Source organism: Lichenostomus cassidix, chromosome 3, assembly GCF_008360975.1.
Source record: "Lichenostomus cassidix isolate B80296 chromosome 3, HeHo_3.0, whole genome shotgun sequence".
Taxonomy (NCBI): domain Eukaryota; kingdom Metazoa; phylum Chordata; class Aves; order Passeriformes; family Meliphagidae; genus Lichenostomus; species Lichenostomus cassidix.
In genome coordinates this window covers 89,591,757-89,612,960 of record NC_139483.1, presented here as the reverse complement: position 1 = coordinate 89,612,960, position 21,204 = coordinate 89,591,757, and the positions used below count along the sequence as shown (strand labels likewise).

At 34.5% G+C, this 21,204-nt stretch overlaps 2 protein-coding genes across 5 annotated transcripts in view; one reads left to right on the top strand and one right to left on the bottom strand.

Moving 5' to 3' along the window:
• Positions 1-21,204, top strand: part of MCPH1 (microcephalin 1) — a 126,292-nt gene that overhangs the window by 33,831 nt on the left and 71,257 nt on the right. For all 3 annotated transcript variants that reach the window (XM_085056683.1, XM_085056682.1, XM_085056684.1), the window contains 2 exons: positions 1,845-2,007; positions 8,953-9,030. In XM_085056683.1, coding sequence (XP_084912809.1) covers positions 1,845-2,007; positions 8,953-9,030 — 241 coding nt within the window. The remainder of the gene's footprint in view (positions 1-1,844; positions 2,008-8,952; positions 9,031-21,204) is intronic.
• Positions 12,739-21,204, bottom strand: part of ANGPT2 (angiopoietin 2) — a 42,136-nt gene continuing 33,670 nt past the window's right edge. For both annotated transcript variants that reach the window (XM_085056680.1, XM_085056681.1), the window contains 4 exons: positions 19,332-19,433; positions 18,642-18,808; positions 15,378-15,508; positions 12,739-14,010 (listed from right to left, as the gene is read on the bottom strand). In XM_085056680.1, the coding sequence (XP_084912806.1) occupies positions 13,850-14,010; positions 15,378-15,508; positions 18,642-18,808; positions 19,332-19,433 (561 nt within the window). In that variant the 3' untranslated portion in view covers positions 12,739-13,849. The remainder of the gene's footprint in view (positions 14,011-15,377; positions 15,509-18,641; positions 18,809-19,331; positions 19,434-21,204) is intronic.

Genomic DNA, 21,204 nt, shown 5'->3' with positions numbered 1-21,204 from the left:
GGTGAAGGGAAAGAGACTGCTTCTGAAAGAGCTGAGGAACAGAAAAAAGTCCTCCAAAACACAACCCAGTGGTCAAAAGCCAATTCTAGTACCCAGTAACTACAGCTTCAGAAGTGGTTCATTAGAATTTATGTTTTAAGATGCATGAGTTCAATAGTTTCATGGCATTAGGTTTTGAGAGTATATTAAATGCTGTTCACTGATTAGCAGCCACCAGTTACCTATTTTTCTAAATTAAAAAGTCAGTGAAATTTTGCTATAAATTTTCATCCATCAGTTTTTGCAGCTGTGTCAAGTATAGACTGGTGAGTTTTCTCTGCACTTTGTAAGACGTCTTCAATTCAAGAGTTGTACGACAGAAATTTTTCTTCTCATTGTAAGGAATTTTGTGTAGACACAGGAAGAACTAAGAAAAGTTCAGGGAGAACATGGAGCATTCAGTCTGGGCAGGGCTAGCCCCCATGGGCTGCAATGTGGCAAAAACATTCACTTGTTGGCTATGGCAAATTAGTGCTTACACAATTAAAAGGGAATACTAAGTAATTCTACTAACAATCAAAGCTATATAGTCAAGGCCAGAATTCATACCAGAGAAAGAATTAGTCATTTGATATTTTTAAGTATCTCAACATACAATATCACCTTTAGACTTAATTGGGAGATTAGTTTGCTACACTATTTTCACTATTCATTTTTTTGTTTTAAACTTCTTGAAAAAATAGGTCGCTCCAATCTCTGTGAAGGATTTTTTTGCAGTTTTGTTGGGATTCTTCCAAGTAGTGTTTGTTTTAGTTGGGATATTTTGGGAGTTTTAACAGACTTCCTTTCTGTGGAGTTAAATGTAGTGAGAAAAGGAGCAACCCCAGAGGCTTCTGGAGATGCTCTGAGTGTGCTTGCATTGTGTCTCTGATGAACTTACATGTTTTGCCTGAAAGAATCTCCACTGGGATAGGTGGGGCTGTGGTCATGGTTGTGCTTAACTGCTTTATCTTGCATTGCATGGACATTTCCAAGTCAGTGTGGGAAGTAGAGGACACCAGAATTTGGCTTTCATTTACAGATCTTTAATGATCATTTATAATTGTAAAAATTATTATTAACAAGAACAGTAAATTGTTTTCATGCAACAGCTTTTCTCTAGTGATAGCAAGATCTTGTTTTCATAATTACATATTTATGTGCTCCTGCGTAGCTATGTAGAGAGCTCAAATTAGAATTCCAGTTATAGATGGCCATTTTGGAATTTCAGTTTAATTTTGTACATTTCATTATAATTGTATTTAAGGATAAGTGAATTTTTAATTGAAAAGTTGGCATGGATATGGAGGTAGCAAACCAGATAGAACTTTAGTACTTCTCTCTAAATTTAGTCACAGCATTTTATTCGGATGCTGAAAATCTGGTGCTTTCTAATGAAAAACTGTTATGTGTGCTGTGTCTAAATGTTTACATTTCTTGGTAATTTTTTTATATAGTACTACAGAAGAAACCAAGAATTAGGCTCTGTTGTATTGGGCATTGTACAGAAACAACATAATAGATAATTCTGCACTCAAAAGCTTTTATTTAAACAGACAAGATAGATGTGGGGGGCAGAAGGGCTTTGATGTGCAAGTAGATGTGATTGTGTGATAATGGAAAAGGGTCTGTTTGGACTCTGTGGAGAGGCTAATGAATTTAAGGCTAGCAAGTCGGTAGAGACAGAGCGAAAAGGATAAAAATGATTAGTGGGGAAAGAAATTAGGTGAATTTGAGTTAATTTGCGTTGTGTGTATATGCTTTTATAATTCTGCCTCCCTTCATTCAATATTGTGTGGGGTTTTTTTTCCTTTTCTTCTTTTTAGGAAGCAAAATACAGTAATTCAGATTGTGAATAAACTTGGAGATTTTTTGTTTTCAAATGATGTATGTGAAACAACAAGTCATGTGGTTGTTGGGAGTCCTCGTCGTACCTTGAATGTTATGCTGGGAATTGCTCGTGGGTGTTGGATTGTTTCTTATGAATGGGTAAGAAATGCTTTTTCATTTTGCTACACAATAAATTAAATTATTTTGTATAGCTAAAATATCAACCATATTTGTGTCCATGTTACATACAATGGTGAGAATGTTAAGATATTCAGACTTAGAGTTAGTTCAATTAGATGAAATTTTTCTGTGTGAAGATCTGTTACAGTGAGTTACAGTTTTTCAGTGCTTAATCTAGCCAAAGCATTCCTGTATTGTACCTCATTATGTATTTTAGAAAGGCTCAAAGTTTTATAACATGGATGAAAAACTCCTATCTCATGCATTGTTTTTGGACAGATTAATTTCTAACATTAGCCAACTCACATTATTCAGGTTGAATTTTTTTATATCTTGATATATTTCTGTTATGTTCTGAAACATATATTGTGTTCATCATTGTTAAAAATGAAGGGAAATTGTTAGATATTTCGCTGCAAGTGGGAAAAATCTAAAACAGGAATAGTAGTGACTGGGTAGGGAGCATATCCGTCAATCCAGGCTTAAACCATCTCAATTGCTCACTGTAATAATAGAGATTAACTACTCAATCTGACATTGCAGATGACAGTTTCTCAGCTTTCCTCACGTTTCCAGAGCTATAAAACATAGATTTTGAAATTTATATGGAAATAGCTCTTCATTTTATACAGAAAAGGTTTGTTGAATAACTAAATCTCTTGGTTTCCTATTTCATATAAATACTTTAAAATTTACTTGTTGGGAGGAAAATAAACTGCCCCCTTTTTGTTTTCAAGATGTCTGGCAGTTACCAATATGAAGCTTGTCCTGTGTGATATATATGCAGTTATCCAAATAACTGATATACTTAAGGGTTTTCAGAAGTTCTTGGTGACTAAGTTCCCTTGGAATAGAGGGTTTGCATCTTTGGTCACCTTAAGGATCCAGTTATGTGCCTTTGTAGTGAAAGAAGACTAATAGCATCCTTGGCTGCATTAAGAGGAGCAAATTTGAGCAGGGGGTTTGGAGAAAAAAATCTCCACAGACCCATTCCAGCCTACTATATGACTCTTGGAAGCTATTCATTAAATACAGTGAATTATCTGTCCCACACTTAGCTTTGTATGGAGCATTAAACAACGAGTTACAACATAATTGCAATAAGTTACTTTTCCGTAACAGGGTACTCAAACATGAAAGCTGCATTTTTCCTTGAGAAAAAGCTTCAAATCACTACTAAGATAGCTAGAGATGGAGATAACTACTACAAAATAGTTTCCTGTCTTTGTACATAAGGCAGTATTTGGATAATCATTATTCCAGCAAGTGCTGTCCTAGAATTTCATTGCCCATTTTATGTCCTGCAGTTCTGTAAAGAATTGCATAGTGAAAATACCTACCCATGCTCTTCATAGACCAGTACTGATTGGTAGCAATGCCAAATTTTGTCCTCCTGTCTTACAGTCTACCTTGTAGAGTCATCACAGGATAATCTATATCCCTCATATAATAACAGTAAGTTGAATGAAATTATTCCAAGTATTAGTTTGTTCCTGAAGATGTTATTGGATCAAATGCTGATGCTGTTTTCACTCATTTTATTGAGCTGTTATTTAGACAAAGTTCTGAAGTTACTAGGCAAGATACATGGGAAGGAACTGGAGAAAAACTTCAGAATTCAGATCTCCAGATCAAAAATTTATCTAATCTTATAGTAGCTGCTTATCTGTGAAGATTTCTATTTTTAGTATTTTTAGAACTGTGCTTATATCTTTCACAGAGACTGGGTCCAACTTTGTCCGTGAATGTACATTCCCTCAAATAATTAAGTAATTTATTTCACTGAAATAAAACAGTGCTTTGAACTTTTTTTTTAAAGAGTTAACCTGGTTAAATCATTGAATCATGTAACATAAGAGCATTAATGTCTTATTTCTAATTGTGTCAATGGCATAGATTTGCCAGCTTTTTACCCAAATTGATTAACTAGAGAAGAGAAAGCTGAAGCCTTACTTAGCCAGCATGAGGAATTAAGTAGAAAATTAGTCAGGAGAATTTCAGTTAAGCAAAATAATCTTCTCCTTTTATTGATGCTACATTACTAAATCTTTTAAATGTAATCAATCCTGCCATTAATACTTTCATTGATAAAATAGTACAAATTCAATAATTAAAATAATCAATCTGGAGAAATTAGTAGTACCTTTTAAACATGGTATTACTTTTGAGGAGTGATTATGGTCTTTTGGAAGATGTTTATCAGCATTTTGAGAAGCTATTTACCTCTGCCTTTTGACTTGTAATGTGAAGATAATTTAGGCTGAAGTGGTTTTTTCTTCTGAGAAAAAATTAAAATGTTATTTTTAAAGATGGATGTTGGAGAAATACCAAATTTACCATCATTTAATCTTCATAGCACTCCATTTACATATTTCAAGATGAATTATTCAAGTACAAATACCATATGATCATTCACTGTGCTAGCTGGATAAGGTAACAGACCTTAAATAATAACTAATCAAACAGAGTGTTTTCAGACTCTTGAGGACTTGATGTTTGCTATGCCTCTTCCTATATGTTGTGAATAGAATAACATAGCTGATATGGATGTGCAGATGAAAACTCTTCCCCAAGGCTAAACTTGTAGCTGTAGAACCTGCAGGACACACTTTGGAGCACCATGCCATACCAGTTGCGTGCTGCTGAATTAGATAATGTAGCTAATACTTGAGCATGAAGTAACAGAAGACTAATAAACTTGATTCTAGAATCCAAAGCCAAAGGAAAATATTCTTTAAGGTTGTAAGAAGTCCACACAAAAACTGTGCTTTTCCCACTCTTCCCTTCCTATTTCCTCCTAACTTTGGTTCTCCATGACCAGCAAGACCACATTCTACTAGAATCTGATGCATTCTTAACATTGCAATGTTATCCTGTGTTTTCCTAACTTCTGATACTCTTATATCCAGCATTCATAGCTGATCCATACTGTACTGCTTTATCATTACAAGTTAACTCTTTTGTAACTGCACATTTGAAAACTTCTCGATAGCTCTTTCTTCTCAATACAAACACACATTCTGAAATATTTCAGCTAAGGATAATATTGCAAATCATAACTTGTTTTTGTACTAGATGAATCTGAAGCATTTTTTTGTATTGCCTTGAAAATATACTAGTTGAAAATTTGCCAAAGTCAGAAGCAAACTTTTAGTGACTTGGTATGGAAAGCTCTTGTCTTTGTTTTCATGAAAACTGAATGTTTTAGTGAGTGGTGACCTAATTATTTACTGCAGGACCTGTTCATGAACTTTGTATCTAATTTTCTTTTTATCTAGGAAAGTAGATACGATGCCTTTGTACTCAATTCCAGAACCATGATAGACAAGCATTAATCCATCTTTTGTTAAGACAAACAAAATTCATTTCTAAACAAAATTCTGTAAATACTACAAGGATTGATAGAGGTCGTTGATGTAGAATTGGCCTGGAAAATGAAATAGGATTACTTAATCATAACTAATCTTTTGGGTTTACATTTTAATTTATTTGGGTTGTTTTCCAGCTACTTTTGATGCAAACATACTTTTGGTCCTGTAAGGACATGATGTATATGTAACACTGCATGGTTCATCTGTTCCTGCTCAAGTTTATTTATGAAGAATTTATGTCAATGTAGTTTGTCTCTATGAATTTTATTAAAAGTTACAATTTTCTTGGTTCAGTTAACATTGATTTATATTGTGATTAAAAGAGAACTTACATTAACAAGTTTCTTTTAAGTTCAATAAATTTATACATCTATAAGTTTAAAGGTAAGAGACTTCAATATTCTTCAATATTCAATATTGTAAGTTATTGAAAGTAATTGTGAAAAATATACACAGGTACCACCTTAAAATTCATAACTTACACTCCTAAGTTGCAGTCTTAACTGTATGCTTTTAAGAAGTTACTATACTTTTCTTAGCTGATCACAGCAGTACATTATTAGGTTTTGAATATTTTTTAAATTAATGTGCTTAACTCTTATTTTTATCTTTAGTATGATACAATGACTGTAGAAATTATTTTCTCTTTTTGTACAGCTGTTGCATTTTCAAATATTTGATTGTTCTTTTTCTAAAAGTAAACATAATATTATTTGGATGTTTTGTAATCAAGTTTAGCAATAAGTGTAAAGATATTCTGCTTTTTATTGTCAGCAAAAACTCACCGTTCATTTCCAATAGCTTGCAAAATTGGACACCTCCTCTCACAAGTCAAACACCACTTATCATGTCACACAAGGCACCAGCTTTTGTCGCAGTTCACATTAGAGGTTGCTGGTTACCCTGAAAGTCATCAGGCATAAGATACTTTGGACTGAAAACTATAGAACTTATTTAGAAAACAAGTTTGTTATCAAAATCAAATTTGCAATTTACTTATTGTAGCAACAGATTTGGGGCAAAAGAGCCCTTTACAGAAACTTATTTTCTTACATCCAATTAGGCTATTTTATAAGGTTTACATTGCTAGTTTATGATCAATCTGTGTAGCGGTCGCTCTCACTGAGCTATCCGCTCGGGGCACACCACCAGGAACTGAGGAGCTCGAGGAGTCTTGGGAGCTGGACGCAGTTTAACTTAGGGTGACGGTTTTTATTACTGCCAAGAGCCTCTGTGACAAAGTTAGTTAATATGCCCCTGAGCAGCGCCTGGTTGGTTCCCTGCATCTCCTCCCTCCATTTACCTTATATGGTTATCTTCTAGAATGTTCGGCTTTGTTCGGTAGTTGAGTTGTTCCCCATTGGTTCGGTCTAATGTTCCTCCCTCCTCTAAGCTGATTTCATTGGTTAAAGGTTCTGTATGTCTTCCTTTCCTGCAATCCTATTGGCCTGCGTGCCAAACTCCTCCCCTTCATGTGTCCCTTATAACCCCCTGCACAGCCTTGTTCGAGGCTCTTTCGTGGAAGCCTTCAGCCTGCTTTCCTCCCCTCGTCTCTCTGCCTCTCCCTCTTCAATAAACTCCCTCACTTAAGAGCCGGAATCTCGTCTTTCCTGCGCCTGTGCCTCTCTTTGCCACGCTTCCCCGAGAAGCTCGGTGTCGCCCGCAAGCAGCCTACTGCGAGGCCTGCAGGGACATAGCTCCGCGATCCCCAGGGAGCTGCCACAAATCTGTTCAGATTAGAATTTTCCATTAGTGAGCTGTAACATTGTAAATGATAACTTTACCAAGCTCAATGTACATAATGCCAGTTTATATCTACAGGGAATATTTCATAGGCTTGCTCACAAATTTTATGAGGTAACATTTTACAATTTAAATTACAACTAGTAATATACACATTTGCATGGCAGAATATTTCAATTATTGTGAATCAAGCATGGGAATAATTTCAGACACTGAAATTGTTCTAAGATGAATAATGACAATTGTTTAATAGTGCATGGCTCTGCTAATAGACTTCATCTATTTGAAATGGCTAGAGAACTATTTAGGGAAAATATGAGAGGTAGAATTATCCTGAAACAGGGATTTGCTTTCTGATAAATTCCATATATCCCATTTTGGGGATATATGTATGCTTCTTGCGCAGTTAGCTTTGCTTGCTCTAGGAGCAGCAGGGTGTTTCACTGGTTGGTAACATTGTTTTTTTACTCGAACTTAAGGGGTGCCAGATGGCAGCTACAGAAAAGATGTTGCGAAGCTAAAGTATCTGTAAAAGGGAGAAGTTGTTGAATTGAGTTACGGTAAACAAACTTGCCAAAGAAGTTACCAGTGTTTTACCGATATGAGAAGCTTCATGGTTCACTGATACAACCAATAAGGAAAAGAATCTCATCTTTCATCAGAATGTGCTTCAGAATTTAGACTATCTACAAATTAGTAGTAGAATTTTACCTTTATATGACTCAGGAGCAGAGCCAATGTAGGAACTTTGTCTTTTTCCATTTTCCCATTTAGATGGTGCTTTTATCAATTGAGGGATAGTATTTTAATACTCTCCATTGAGCTTTAACATTATAGTCAACCAACTGCAAGTTATAATAAATTGTTCTGAAGAATGTTTAGAAAATCAATCTGTAAAAAATGCTGGATGGAGTAGGTTGGGGAAAGTTTTACAAAAAAAAGCCCCTAAAAATACTGTATTTCAGAAATTGAAAATACAACCATTTTAAGAAGGGGTTTTTTTTGTTAGCCATTTTGTGCTGGCCCTAATGGGAACAGAAGTCTGCAAGTAGTCCACAGTCTTAGGACTACTAGTCTCTAGAGACCATATTGATCTAGTGTTTCAGAGCTCAGGTGAACACAAATGATGATGTATTTTCTAGAGGGTCAGTGTTCTACAGTCTTTTTTTGTGCCCTAGAGTATGACACTGAGAAGTACACCAAAGAGAAAGAAATTGTGTTATTCTTCTTTGCAGGATGATTTATATATGCAGTGTTGATTCTATGCAATAGTTGTGTAATCCTTGTGAATAGTAGGGGTCCATATTGTTTGACGTCTTCGTTTATGATCTGGATAATGGGGAAGAATGCACCCTCAGCAAGTTAGCAGATGTTAGAAAACAGTGAGGAGTGTTTGATGCACCATATGGGTGTTCCCGTTCAGAGGGACTTTGACAGGCTGAAGAAATGAGCCAACAGGAACCTCATGAAGTTCAATGATTACTGAACTGAGAGAATAGAAGTGATACATTATGACTTCCTTTTTCGAATTTTTTCTCAATGTATTATGATTAAAAAATAGTTGACTTTTCTAACATCCTCACAATGTTTTAAAATTTAATATAGCTACAAATAGAAATATGACTGGTATTTCAACGGCTGGTTTCAGTTGTAAAATTTGTGTCTTTCTGATTGCTTGATTTTCAGCAAATCGTTTGTTTTGGGTAAATGAAATAGCAAACCAATTATTGCAACAGCACTGTCTAATAACACATTCAAAAAGTTTATTTTAGAAATACTAAGATTCTACTTACCACTTATTTTATTTTAGGTGCTGTGGTCTTTGGAATTAGGCCATTGGATCTCGGAAGAACCATATGAGCTTTCATCTAGCTTCCCTGCAGCTCCTGTAAGTTTAATGGTCCTTTAAGCTTGTGAACATTCTTTTGTTTATCTGTGAAATGAGTTGCCCTCTAAATAGGTTTTGTGAATAAGAAAGCCTACTAGAAAAAATATTTTTTAAAGCAGATATTGTAAGGAGTTATTTACTTCTTCATCCACTACTTTTTGAAGTATGTGCATAAACTTTGGTGCATGTGAAAAATGCAAAATATTGATTCACCAATTAACACCTGAATAAACTAGCATCTTATTGAAGTATAAATGTACTTTAATTTTATTTCTATCTATACCTGTATACAAACTGGAAAGGCATGTTGTTGCCAAATTGAAAGATTTGCAGGTCATGGATTTAATTTTTTTGGCCCAGAAATTATGTGGGCAATGGAAAATTACTGTGGCCTTCTAGAACTGCTAAGTAGGAAAAAAGTGAAGCATTTTTCTTGCCTCTAATGATCATTCTCAAGTACAGAATTGGGAACCAGTGCAAAAGTGAGTATATGGGGCATGGTGTATCTGTGCAGACCTCAGTGCACTTCATGTGTTGTAATTGATTAAACAGGAATTTTATTTTGCTTGTAAAACAAGTAGACTTCTAGCTGGTTACTATTCAATCATTCCAATAGTTTTCCCACCGCTAAATTATTGTCTGTGATTTGTTTCTCAAAGTTTCATACAGACTTTAAAGGAAGAACAGTTAATGGGGTAGAAAATTTATTTTTACAGTAATTTTTTTAACTGTTAAGGAACTTTTTAATGTTCTTTCTAAATCTATAACTTACATAAATTTACATATTCAACATGAAGCTTTATTTCATGATTATGTATTGTATGTTCTCGAAGTGTAGTGAAACTGCAGCAGTTATTCTCAAATAAGCCTGAAGAAATTAATTATCTGTTATCATTTCATACTTTTTCTAAAAGGAGAAAGTTGATTTTTTTATATTGCAAATACAGTAAGAATGGTAAAATCTAATGTGAAAAATAAATAAGAAGCATATTCTTGATTTTCCCCTTGTCTGTATTTCTGTGAAAAAATATACACTGAGTTTCATGCCAAGTTGCTTTGAGTTTTCTGTTTCTTTTCAGACTACCTTGTTTAATAACAAAGTATGCCATCAGTAACAATGTACATGGCATTGTTTAGAAGTGATTCCTCTTGGGGCTGTTTGTTAGATTCCATGTAGAGGTTTTATTCCTAAAGCAGAAGTAAGGAGAATTTGAGAGACGGTGAGAATGTAAAATTGAGGGAGGTGATGGTTGTGCTGAGAATCTGAATCACTTCTATTTGCAATGTGCTGTTCTTGCAAAGGAACAAAGCTAGTGTCCTAGGTGATATTTCCATTACCATTCCAATCATTCCTTTCTTTAGTCACTCTAATTTCTTACTGTAACAGATACCATATTTCTTTTAAAGATGCAATTATAATTTGAGTATGAATGGGGGTTTTATTTCCTTTTTATTCTTGTTTCTTTCCTGGTTCCTAAAAGGTATTGAGAGAAAATGGAAGTGCATTCTAGTTTCACATACTGTTTATTTGATTACAGGAAGGAATTAAAAGTAGGGATTACCTTGCTGTTACGTTTTAATTGTTTGTACCAAGTCCAAAGCAGTTGTTGCAGCCTTGTGTTTCCTACTATTGCCTTTCTTCTGACATGTCCTCCCGTTGCTTCACTTTGGTGTTTGGAGTTCAAGCCATGCAATCTTCTTTAGATGAAATGTCATTTAAATACATATTCACTCTAAAATTTTACATTTGAGTTGATAAATTGATCCTTTTTGTCCCAAAATGAAGTCTCATTAAACAATTGATCCATTCAATGTCTATATCAGTATTTTTGATCACTTTTCCAGAATAGTCATTAGAAAGCCTCAACTTTTTTCAACAAAACAAAACCAGCCATACAATATTAAATTATTTTTGTCATACAGAGTTTTCTTATTAAAATTAAGAAAGTTGATTTTTGCACTACTTTGCCAGGCTGAGCATTCTTTGCACTACCAGAATTTTGCACTACTTTCCTTTGCCAGGCTGAGCATTCAGATTCCATCATGGTTTTTAAGAACCTTTTCGGGGATTTTTTGATTGTTTGTTTTTGTTCAGGGTTTTTTTTCTCTTTATTATTGGTCTGGATATGCTTACCATCTCAAATATTGTGGGTATTTTCTTTAGTTGTCTGATTAAATGTAGCAACACAGGAAATGCAGTGATGTAGACTCAGTATTTTTATTAAATTTCATGGAATCATAAAGTTTTTTAGATTAGCAGGGACCTCTGAAGGCTGTCTAGTTCAATACTCTGCTGCAAGGGACTTGCCCAATACAACAATTTATTTATTAATAAATAAATATATGAAAAGGAAAATTCACTTTCCCCAATTCCAAATTGTATTTACTGCCTCTTTTCCCTGTCTCTTGTCTCAAAACAGTGCACCTCTAATAAGGGTCTGGCTCTGTCCTCCCTGTGTCCTTAATGAAGCAGTTGTAGGCATCATTAAGGTCTCTCTTCCCCATCTCTTATCTAGGCTGAAAAATTACAGCTCTCTAGGCTTCTCTTGGTATGCTATGTGCTCGTTGGTATGTGTAGCTCCTCTACTAGTGTGATGGCTCTTCTAGACTTGCTCTCTAAGGCATTTCTTGGAAATTCAAGAAAGCAATTTTGGGAACTACTTTCTTTTAGTTTGGTATATGTATATCCTTACCAGTTTGCTATGAAAAACAAGAAAATACTAAACTAATTTCAAATACATTGAGATTTTTTTTATGTAACTCCTGAATGACTACTAATTTACATTCTTTAGGTTTATATAAAATCAGATAATGAAGTAATATTAGAAATATTTTTTGTCTCTGCTACACTTTAGTAATGATGACATTTTCAGTGAAGAATGGTGGTGGAGTACTCTGACAGCAGCTTTAATGACTGTCAGTATAAAATGGAGAGATTTCTTCCATCTTTCTCAAAATCGTTTGCTGTCTTCAAGATAGAATCATAGAATCATCAAGGGTGGGAGAGACCTGTAGGATCAGCCAGTCCCACCATCCACCCAGCACTTCCACTGTACCCCTAAACCACATCACCCACCAGATCCAGATGCCTCTTGAACACCTCCAGGGATAATGACTCCATGACCTCTCTGAGCAACTTGTTCCAATGCCTGACCACCATAACACTGAACATTTCTTTTCTAATGTTTAATCTGAAAGTCCCCTGTCTCAGCTTAAGGCTATTTCCTCCAGGCTTCTCACTGCAGGCACAGTAGAAGAGAGACCAGACCCCAGCTCACTACAACCTCCTTTCAGGTCATTGTAGGGAGTGATGAGGTTCCCCCTAAGCTTCCTTCATCTAAAAAAAAACCCAGATCCCTCAGCCCCTCGTCATACAGTATTTTTTCTGGACCCTGCACAAGCCTTGGTGCTCTTACAACACCTTTTGTTAAGTTAGCCTCTGGAAATGTGTCCGGAGTTTTTGTTTTGTTTCGGGATAAGTTCTTGCATTGTAACTAATTCAGTCATCCCCTGAAAGTGTACTGAAAGTTTTGCAAAAATATTAGGCAAAGACTAAGCATGAGAATTAAAAGATAAACTTGATTTGTAGAAAGACCTCCACTAAATTATTGTGATTCATGAAGAAATAATTTTTCAATCTGAGCTGCACTGTTTAGTACACAATTTTAAAGCATATAGTAATAAAATGAAGGAAAAAAAAAGCAAAAATCACTCAGGAGACTAATTTATTCACATTGTGGTGTACATTGAGGGCCTACCTACAGAGAATTTTTAGGGAGAAGTCCTAACCTTACTGAAAAAACCCCATAGTGTGACCTTAGGTAACTTTCAGATTATTTTTTCCTATTTTTAAAATGTAGTAATTTGTATCTTGAGTCATAAGCATTGATTTAATTGTATCATAGAACATGCATATGTTTTTCAGCTTGATTATTTTTACAAAACATAGATATATTACAGCACCAGGTGATAAATGATTGTCATAGACAACCAGACATCTGGTGTTAATGCCGTTGTCTCCGTTTTTAAAATACTGGTCAGTTATTTTACAGGTAAATGACAAGGGAAGAAAAAAAGTGCAATCTTCATAAAAATGTATAGGAATACATGCTATATTGAAATTCATAGGGATTTTTGTAATTTAAAGGTAGTGACTGAAATAGAATGAAAAAAATGATGATTTTTGTAAATGGTATTTCCCAAGATTAAATGCAAACTATTTAAATGCTATTTGTTCTCTGTTAAACATAGTCATACAGGCTATTGGAAAAAATCCCCAAATAAGTGTAAAAAGTTGTTTAGGAGACTATGGGGGGAAAGAACATATTCCCTAACTACCGTATAGAGCTAATTACAGGACAATATTTTTTTACTGTTCATAAAGGGCAAACACAACACAGAAAGATAAATAGTCCTAGATCAAGCTGAGTGTTTTATATTAATGTTTAAAGTTCAGTGGTGAGGCAAAATGCATATTTCTAAAACTATTTTAGGGGGGTTTTCACAGTTCCAGTTATTTACTAACACATACATAACGTAATTGATCAGTGAAACAGAGTCCTTTAGTTGTCTGATGGTTTCTTGGATGTTCTTTTTATTGAGTCATTTGGCCAAATCACTGCTATATCAGGCTGATGCTTTAGACTTTGAATCTGGTTGAATGATATGAGCTTTAGCTGATCAAGGGTATTGCAATTCCAGAACTGTACTGAACTGAACACAAGTGCATGTTTCTGGGCTTGACAAAATGAGACAAGTTGCTTGGTAAAATAAGTCTTTGAAGACTATACAATACACAATTCACATAATGACAAAGCATTTAGAAATCTGCTGGTCGAATCATCATAGTCGTAGCTTTGAGAGAGTATCCTGAGCCCTTCCAGTAGTACCACTTGATCCCATTAAACTTGTTGTTGTTCTGTCGTAATGGATAATACATTCCATTGAGGTTAGAAGGACCACATGCGTCAAACCACCAGCCTGCAAGACAGAACACAAACATCAGCAGAAGTAATTCTCAAAATAGTATATCAGGTCACTGTTGTTTGGATATGGGAAAGAAATCTAAACCCAGTTTTTTGTTCTTATGATTTGGAAGTGTCAGTATAAAATACTTGCCTCAAATTCAGGAAATCAATGTATTTATGTATCAACTACATATTCTTGAATCTTATGCAATACATTGTATTTGAAAATTGAGAAGAGAAAGTGTTCAATATATTATCCACATCAAACATTTTTGACAGTCTGAGGGCAGAACACAATTTGAACTATAAGGATATTGAGTTGCCTTTGGTTTTATCTACTCTTTGGTAAACTCCTGTTCTTCACAGATTTAAACTCCTTTCTTAATTCTTTCTAAAGGAATTACTCAGTTCTCTCTGCAGGTCAGTTCAAAAGCTCCTGGAACGTGGTAAGAAGAAAAATGAGAAAAAAGCAGACCAAACGTATTTTGTATCCTTATAGTCCTGACCTGTTGGTGGGTCATAAGAAAAAATTATTTTTATTAATAAAATAATATTTTTATTCTTCTGTTATGGTGGCAATAGTGTGTGTGTTCTGTTTTGCAGGGCAGTAATCCAATTATTCTCTTGGATAAACTGGAGTTGTCTTTTTTTCTTGCAACTTGTGCTATAGGAAAATGAGCAATTGCTTAAGAGATAACAGGAAGAGAAGCCAAATTTACAAAGCAGTTGTTACATTTCAGAATGTGGAATTCTAAATTATATTACAAATTATATAGAATTACTTGTGTAGTTGAAGATAAAAATATCACCTAGCATTCAAATATAACTAGTGAACAACCATTAGAAAATTTAGATATATTTCTTGTGTATCTTTACCACTTTATAACTATATTGAAATAAGGAATTAAATTCTTGTACTGTTCTGTAGCATGTCCAGTACACAGCAGCTCTTGGGGTTTTTCTTCTCTGGGTAGTTAGGGAAAGGGTTTATGCCTAAAGAATCAGAAGCCATTTCACTGACAAGCTGGATCTCAGAAACAGGTTTTTTGCAGGGAGTTTTGTTTTGATCTCTGAATGTTACCTCATTCCTTGAAAGAGGAATCTGCTGTGTCTCTGATTAGGTCCACAATTACAGACTTTCTTGTACCCCAGCTTCAGAGACTTATTTTCCCTCCAGTTTTAACTTCTCTTGTTCTATTTTAACTAACCTTTGTCAAATGATAAAATACTTCATTTGGAGTCACCATACTAGTATTTCTATCCATGAGTTTTGAGCTTTTTTAATAGTCAAAACTTACTCAGTCAAAATTATCACTATCTCATAGACTATTTCAGTGCCAATAAAAATAGGAAGACTGAGAAACATAAAAACATTCCTACCTCCTGTTAGCATTTGTGAACACTTGCAAATACATTTGTCATTGTCTGCATCCTTTGTGCTAAAATCATTTCCTGGTTGGCTTATACTACTTATTTTGCCCGCTGTCCCAGTAAGTCCTTTAAGGTAAATCCTGTAGAAGTGAGAAATGGAAAAACAATTATTACATGGAAGTTGATGGTAGTTGTCTGCAAAATAATGATGGAATAATTTGCAATAAATATCCTGTTCAAATAGTTGAGCTCTCTCCTGGCCAATGTACTGTTGTAAGCTGTTTTTCAGTGCAATGTTTTCATATGAATCGAAATGGTCACCACAATATTCTAATGAACATCTGTTTGTTCATGTCATATTAGAATAAAATGAGAGCAAGTCGATAGTAGCTCCTGGGATTTTTCATACAGATCACGTATTTATTAATACTGAAAGTACATTGTTGTACTTCAATGCAACAGTGCATACAATTTTTTTTGTTAAGTTCAAAAGTTTAGAACAAAACTTTTTTGATCCCTATTTTGCTGTTAGCACAATACAGCAATTTAGCATTAACACTGCATATATGATATAACAGCATTACCAGGAGTATTAATTATGAGCTAGTAAATTATATTTTAGACGTTTCTCAATATTTCCCTTTTCACTTTCCCAATTACTCTTCCTTTTCACATCAGTCATAAATCTTAGTGTTAACTGATCACAAGTATTTCAGTTTGCTTCAATTCCCTGGCAAGGTAGGCTTTCAATGAGGCTGATGATGTTGGGATCTGCTTGCTTGGGTGCCAATGCAGTCTCGGTGGGGAGAGACACAGGGCACTGAACTGGGCAGGGCAATTACACAGCTGTTCCTGTGTCACCTTGAATTGGGAGGACTTGAACCCTCTGCACCCACAGTATATTTTTGGTGATAGCATTTCTGTATCAAATAGCTCATGCTTCTCAGACGTATTCTGTTTAAAGAGGAGATCTGACTCTCTGAGGAGAATTAACTTGTCCCCAGATCAGTCTTCATCTTGCATGTAATTCTCTGCTTATGACAGAAATTGTCTTTGGTAATTTAACAGATTATTTTTAACCCATTTTATATTCCCTATTTTAAAAGAGAATTAATTAATTATTTTTTATTCATTTAGGTTTTAAAGAATCAGTTCATTACAGATTTTCTCAAAAAAGTCTTAAAAAAATTATTGATTTTTCTTAACATGAATTCAAAATTATGTAAGCCAATTTCTAACATAAATTATTTTAAATTATTTTAAATTAAATCCAAGTATAATGTGTGAGCCTAGGCTGGGTCTTCAAGTATCATTTGAAGTCTAATATAAGCATAGTATTATTTATTTATAATTAATACTAAATTTTTAAAGGTAGAGCTTAGTATAACAGAAGATGAGTGGCAGTGGATGGAAAGTGAAATTAAACATTCTGACTGGATAGCAGGAAAGCTTTTTACCATGAGGAAAGACAAGCAGGTTGTGCCATCTCCACCTTTGGAGGTTAACAAGACCCAACTGAAAAGCTCTGAGCAACCTGGTTTGACTTCATAGCTTTGAGATCAGGAAGTTTGATTCAAAGAAATTCCATTCTGATCTCAGTTTAATATGAAGAAATTTCAGTTTTATGGCCCAAGTCATCTTTCCAGCATTCAGAAGGTATTAATCTTTTTAATGTAATGGATCATAGAATCATAGAATTGTTCAAGTTGGAAGGGGCCTTAAAGATCATCTATTTCCAATCCCTTAGCCATGGGCAGGGACACCTTTCACTAGATCAGGTGACTCAGAGTCCCATCCAACCTGGCCTTGAACACTACCAGGGATGGGGCATTGAAGATGTTCTCAACTGAATACTTTCTTTGGTTTTTTGGGTTGTTTTTTCTTTCATAATGTTAAATATAGTCTTTAAACCACTCCATTTTTTAATGAATTCCTTGTTTGGTTGCATACTGTAATAAAATTGCTTTTACCATCTTATTTTTCTGTAATTATCTTTTAATATTGTAAATGGACAAGGGCAATGACCCATTTTGCAAAGGTTGCCTTTCTAAGTATTTTAAAGCATTATTTAAAAAAAAATCTCTGCTGTGGATTCTGACTGTTTCCAGATGAAAAAATATTTACTTTGGAGTTGAGACAACTGTATACTACCAAGGCATTAAGATTTAACATTTTGTGGGGGGCAGATGCTGATATTTTTGAATTGCTTTGTTTGAATATAAGACTTGAGTTGAAATAATAGCATCAGTTCTCTCAGGTGTCAGACTGACTTTATTTACAACAAATAATTGGTAGAGATCTTGGAGAAATTATTCTAAATGTAGAAAATTTTTCTGTCCATTCACCCAAAGCTCCATGAATCTGTAAGGGTCTTACAAAGAATCATTTCACAGACCATGTAGTATGAAAGCGTCTGTTACACTGTGAAGTCTCTCATTTATTTTATAATAAATCAAATTATTTATTGCATTTACAGAGAGCCTGGTGAATGAGCTATGAACTGCCTATATATGTTAGCTGTGGCTGATACTATTTCAAAATGTGTAATACTATGGTACTATTTAAAGTGTATAATATTATGATAATATTTATATAAAATACTTATTTAAATTTGTATTGTTTCTTATTTTAACCAAGAATTAAGAAGAAATTTCAAACCTTTACATTTTACAGGATTAGAGCATAAATAATATGTCCATTAAAATTTGGTGTTTAAATTGACAAGTTGTCAGTGAATGAAATGCACATTTGCTCCATTTTCACAGGTAGGGGAGTTATTGAGAATCTAAGCCAGCAGGTCATGGAAGGGTAAGGCCACATCACCCTAGTGTGCTCTTTATGGCAACAGAACAGTTCCTGGAAGCCACTGACAAGGAAAATCCTTGCAGTATAATTCATCTTAGTCATCCACCTTCCAGAAATGTATTTATTGCAGGGAATCAGGATTTTGTAGCTAATGCAGACAGGTTTCTATTGTCCTAATGACTGTGCATTGTCACCCACCATATTGGCACATATATCCTATCTTATTTTGTATCATTTTGTCATCTTTGCATTTTGTGTGTTATACGCACCCGGCATGCACTAGTAAATACACATTTTCTCCTCTAGAAAAGAAGTTATTTTTTAGGCAATAGAAGAGAAATGGAGAAAACATTATTTTCTGAGTGTACTGGAAAATAGTCACGATTTGTATGAAACAAGGCCATGCATCTACATGGTTTAGAAAGATTACTTTCAGAGCTTTTTATTTAGGTAGGTTTTTTGGCTTACCTGTATTTTTGTTCTTCACTTGCTAGAGAGAAGTGGTCGTACAATGAATAGGCCTCATTTCCTTCCCAGTCTTTCAGGTGTATTTTAAGAACATAACGCTTCTGATTAGTCAGTTGAGAAACAAACTCATTTCCCAGCCAATACTCCCCAGCAGGATCACCAAATCCCTGTAATTCAAGTTGTATATTTAAATAACTTTGTTTGGGTGGTTTTTTCCCTGTGAGTTTGAAATGATCACTTTATCAGTTTTTAAGTTTAATCATTTTTAGCCTGTCAACTAAGAATTTTACTGTGTCCATGAGGGTTATTGTTCTGTAATATTTCAAAAAGTTGATTTCAGCAAGGACAAGCTCAGGAATCTGAAACAGTGAATCAATAGTACTTAGTAGATTTGGAGCAGTTTCTACTGTTGCCACTAGAAACACAAATATAAACAACTCAAAAATGTAGACACATGATGAAACAGTTGATTAAAGAAAAGTAAGGTTTCTCTTTAAAAACAAACATCGCACTTGCAAGTCTGCTTAGGCAAACAACTTACACTACTCTGACATTTTCTAAATGAGCATCTGAGGATAAAGACAACTTTTTTAAGTTGCTTACATTCTAAGGATGATATTAATATAACTTTAGTATATTACATTTCAAATAATAATAACTATTATTAAGGCTTCAGAGGGCATTGTTTACCATCTTGTACTCTTTCCATGTTCGGTGGAAGTCCACACTGCCATCTTCTCGTTTCTGAATAACTGTCCAACCTCCTCCACCAGTTTCCATGTCACAGTAGGCCTAGCAGAGTAAGCATGTAACAGCTGAAGTTCATGCAGTCACAGCAAAACAAAACTAGAAATCACGTACTTGGCATAATTCTATACAGTGGCAAGTTAGTAGGTATGTGTAAAACATACCTACTATGGGCAAAACCAGACGTGTATAAAACATACGTGCAAAATACATGTTAACCTAAAATGAAGGTAGCTTTCATACAAATCAGTTGTCATTGTTGACAAATAAATGTGATTCCTCAGTATATATCACACTTAACAGAAAACCTTAACAAATTACACCTTTCACTTCCCCATCTTTATTGTGAGAAACCTATTCAAATTTCCCATGGCTTGTCAGAGTATAGATACTGTTAAATTCAGGCAATGAGCAAACTGAAATATATTTTTATTATCACAGTCATTGTTCAGTGCCTTTGCAAATGGTCTGACCCCAAACTTAAATCTAAGCATAGAACAATTATGATCTGCCAGTTGAACCTTAAAGCCATGTTATTATACACACTGCTGTGAACATCTTATGTTCTTGAACAAAAAAGTAACAACTAAGATGTTTCCAAATATTCATAAATCACCTTTGAATTTACCAAGTTATTGCTAAAAATTTGAAAGGACTGACATGTAACGAGCAGTTCACTGAACTCTGTTTTAGAATATCCAATAAATGCATCCCTGGCACAGTAAAATTCAAGTTTATAGGTGACTTGTTCAGTCAATCTCCTAGATTAAATTACCTAGATTTAATCATTGACACTTCAGTGTCAGAGATTAAAGGTATTACTGAAAGTGCCAATATACTGGGGAGATGGTGATGGGAAAAAAGTCCTTTGAAAATTAGTGGGAATTTTGGAGTGATGTGTGGGAGAAGTAGAGGATAAATGACCAAGAAAATTTTGTGAATATATGAATATCTAGTACAATATTTCCTGAGAAAGGTGTTCAAATTGTTACATCTAATTCTGCATTTTCAAAACTAACAGAACTTACAACTAGATGTGTGAAGTCTGTGAAAGCTAAGCTGGTGTAAAACAATACAGTGAAAGCGAGACTGAAGTCATTATCTATTTAAACGGCATGTTAGTACTGATACTATCTTTAAGAAAGATGCTACATTTCTTGTACAAGTATTCCTGTTTGGAGAGTTCACAGTTAATGTTTTTTCATTTGGAAGTTTAATTGTTTTTGACCACTTTCTGCCAACATATTGAAGTTCAGAGCCTTCTTCAGAATCACTTCACATCTTTAAAAACTTTTGAATTCTAGTTTGAGTATTAAACTACATTAACTTCTAATCTTGTATTCTAGATCTTTCATCCATTGAGTGAAGTTCTGTCTTCCTGTTTATAGTAGTATAGATAGCCAAGATCTGACTTCTTACACTTCAATAGGATATTTCATCTGTACAGTAATTAAATAAACAATTGAAAAATAGTCTAGGCAAGTATTTAATTATGGATTTGTATGTTTCCTTCTTTGTTTTAACTGTTTTCTCAGCGGTCTTACTTCTTACCTCACTGCTGCTTGTCACAATACGCCTATAAATGCCCCAAATCATGACTAGATGACACTGAAGCTTCAATCCTCTTTTATGGGAGACTGTCTTATCAGTGTTAGCAGTTAACAAATTTGAGCCCTTTGAACTGTTTGACTCCTGGAAATTCATTGGAAAAGTATGACTTCAGAGAAGCCAGTATCCTTCTGTCCTGTGGTAGTGTTATGTGTGTCATTTTGGGAAGGAAAATGTTATGTGTGTCATTTTGGGAAGTTAGCTCCTT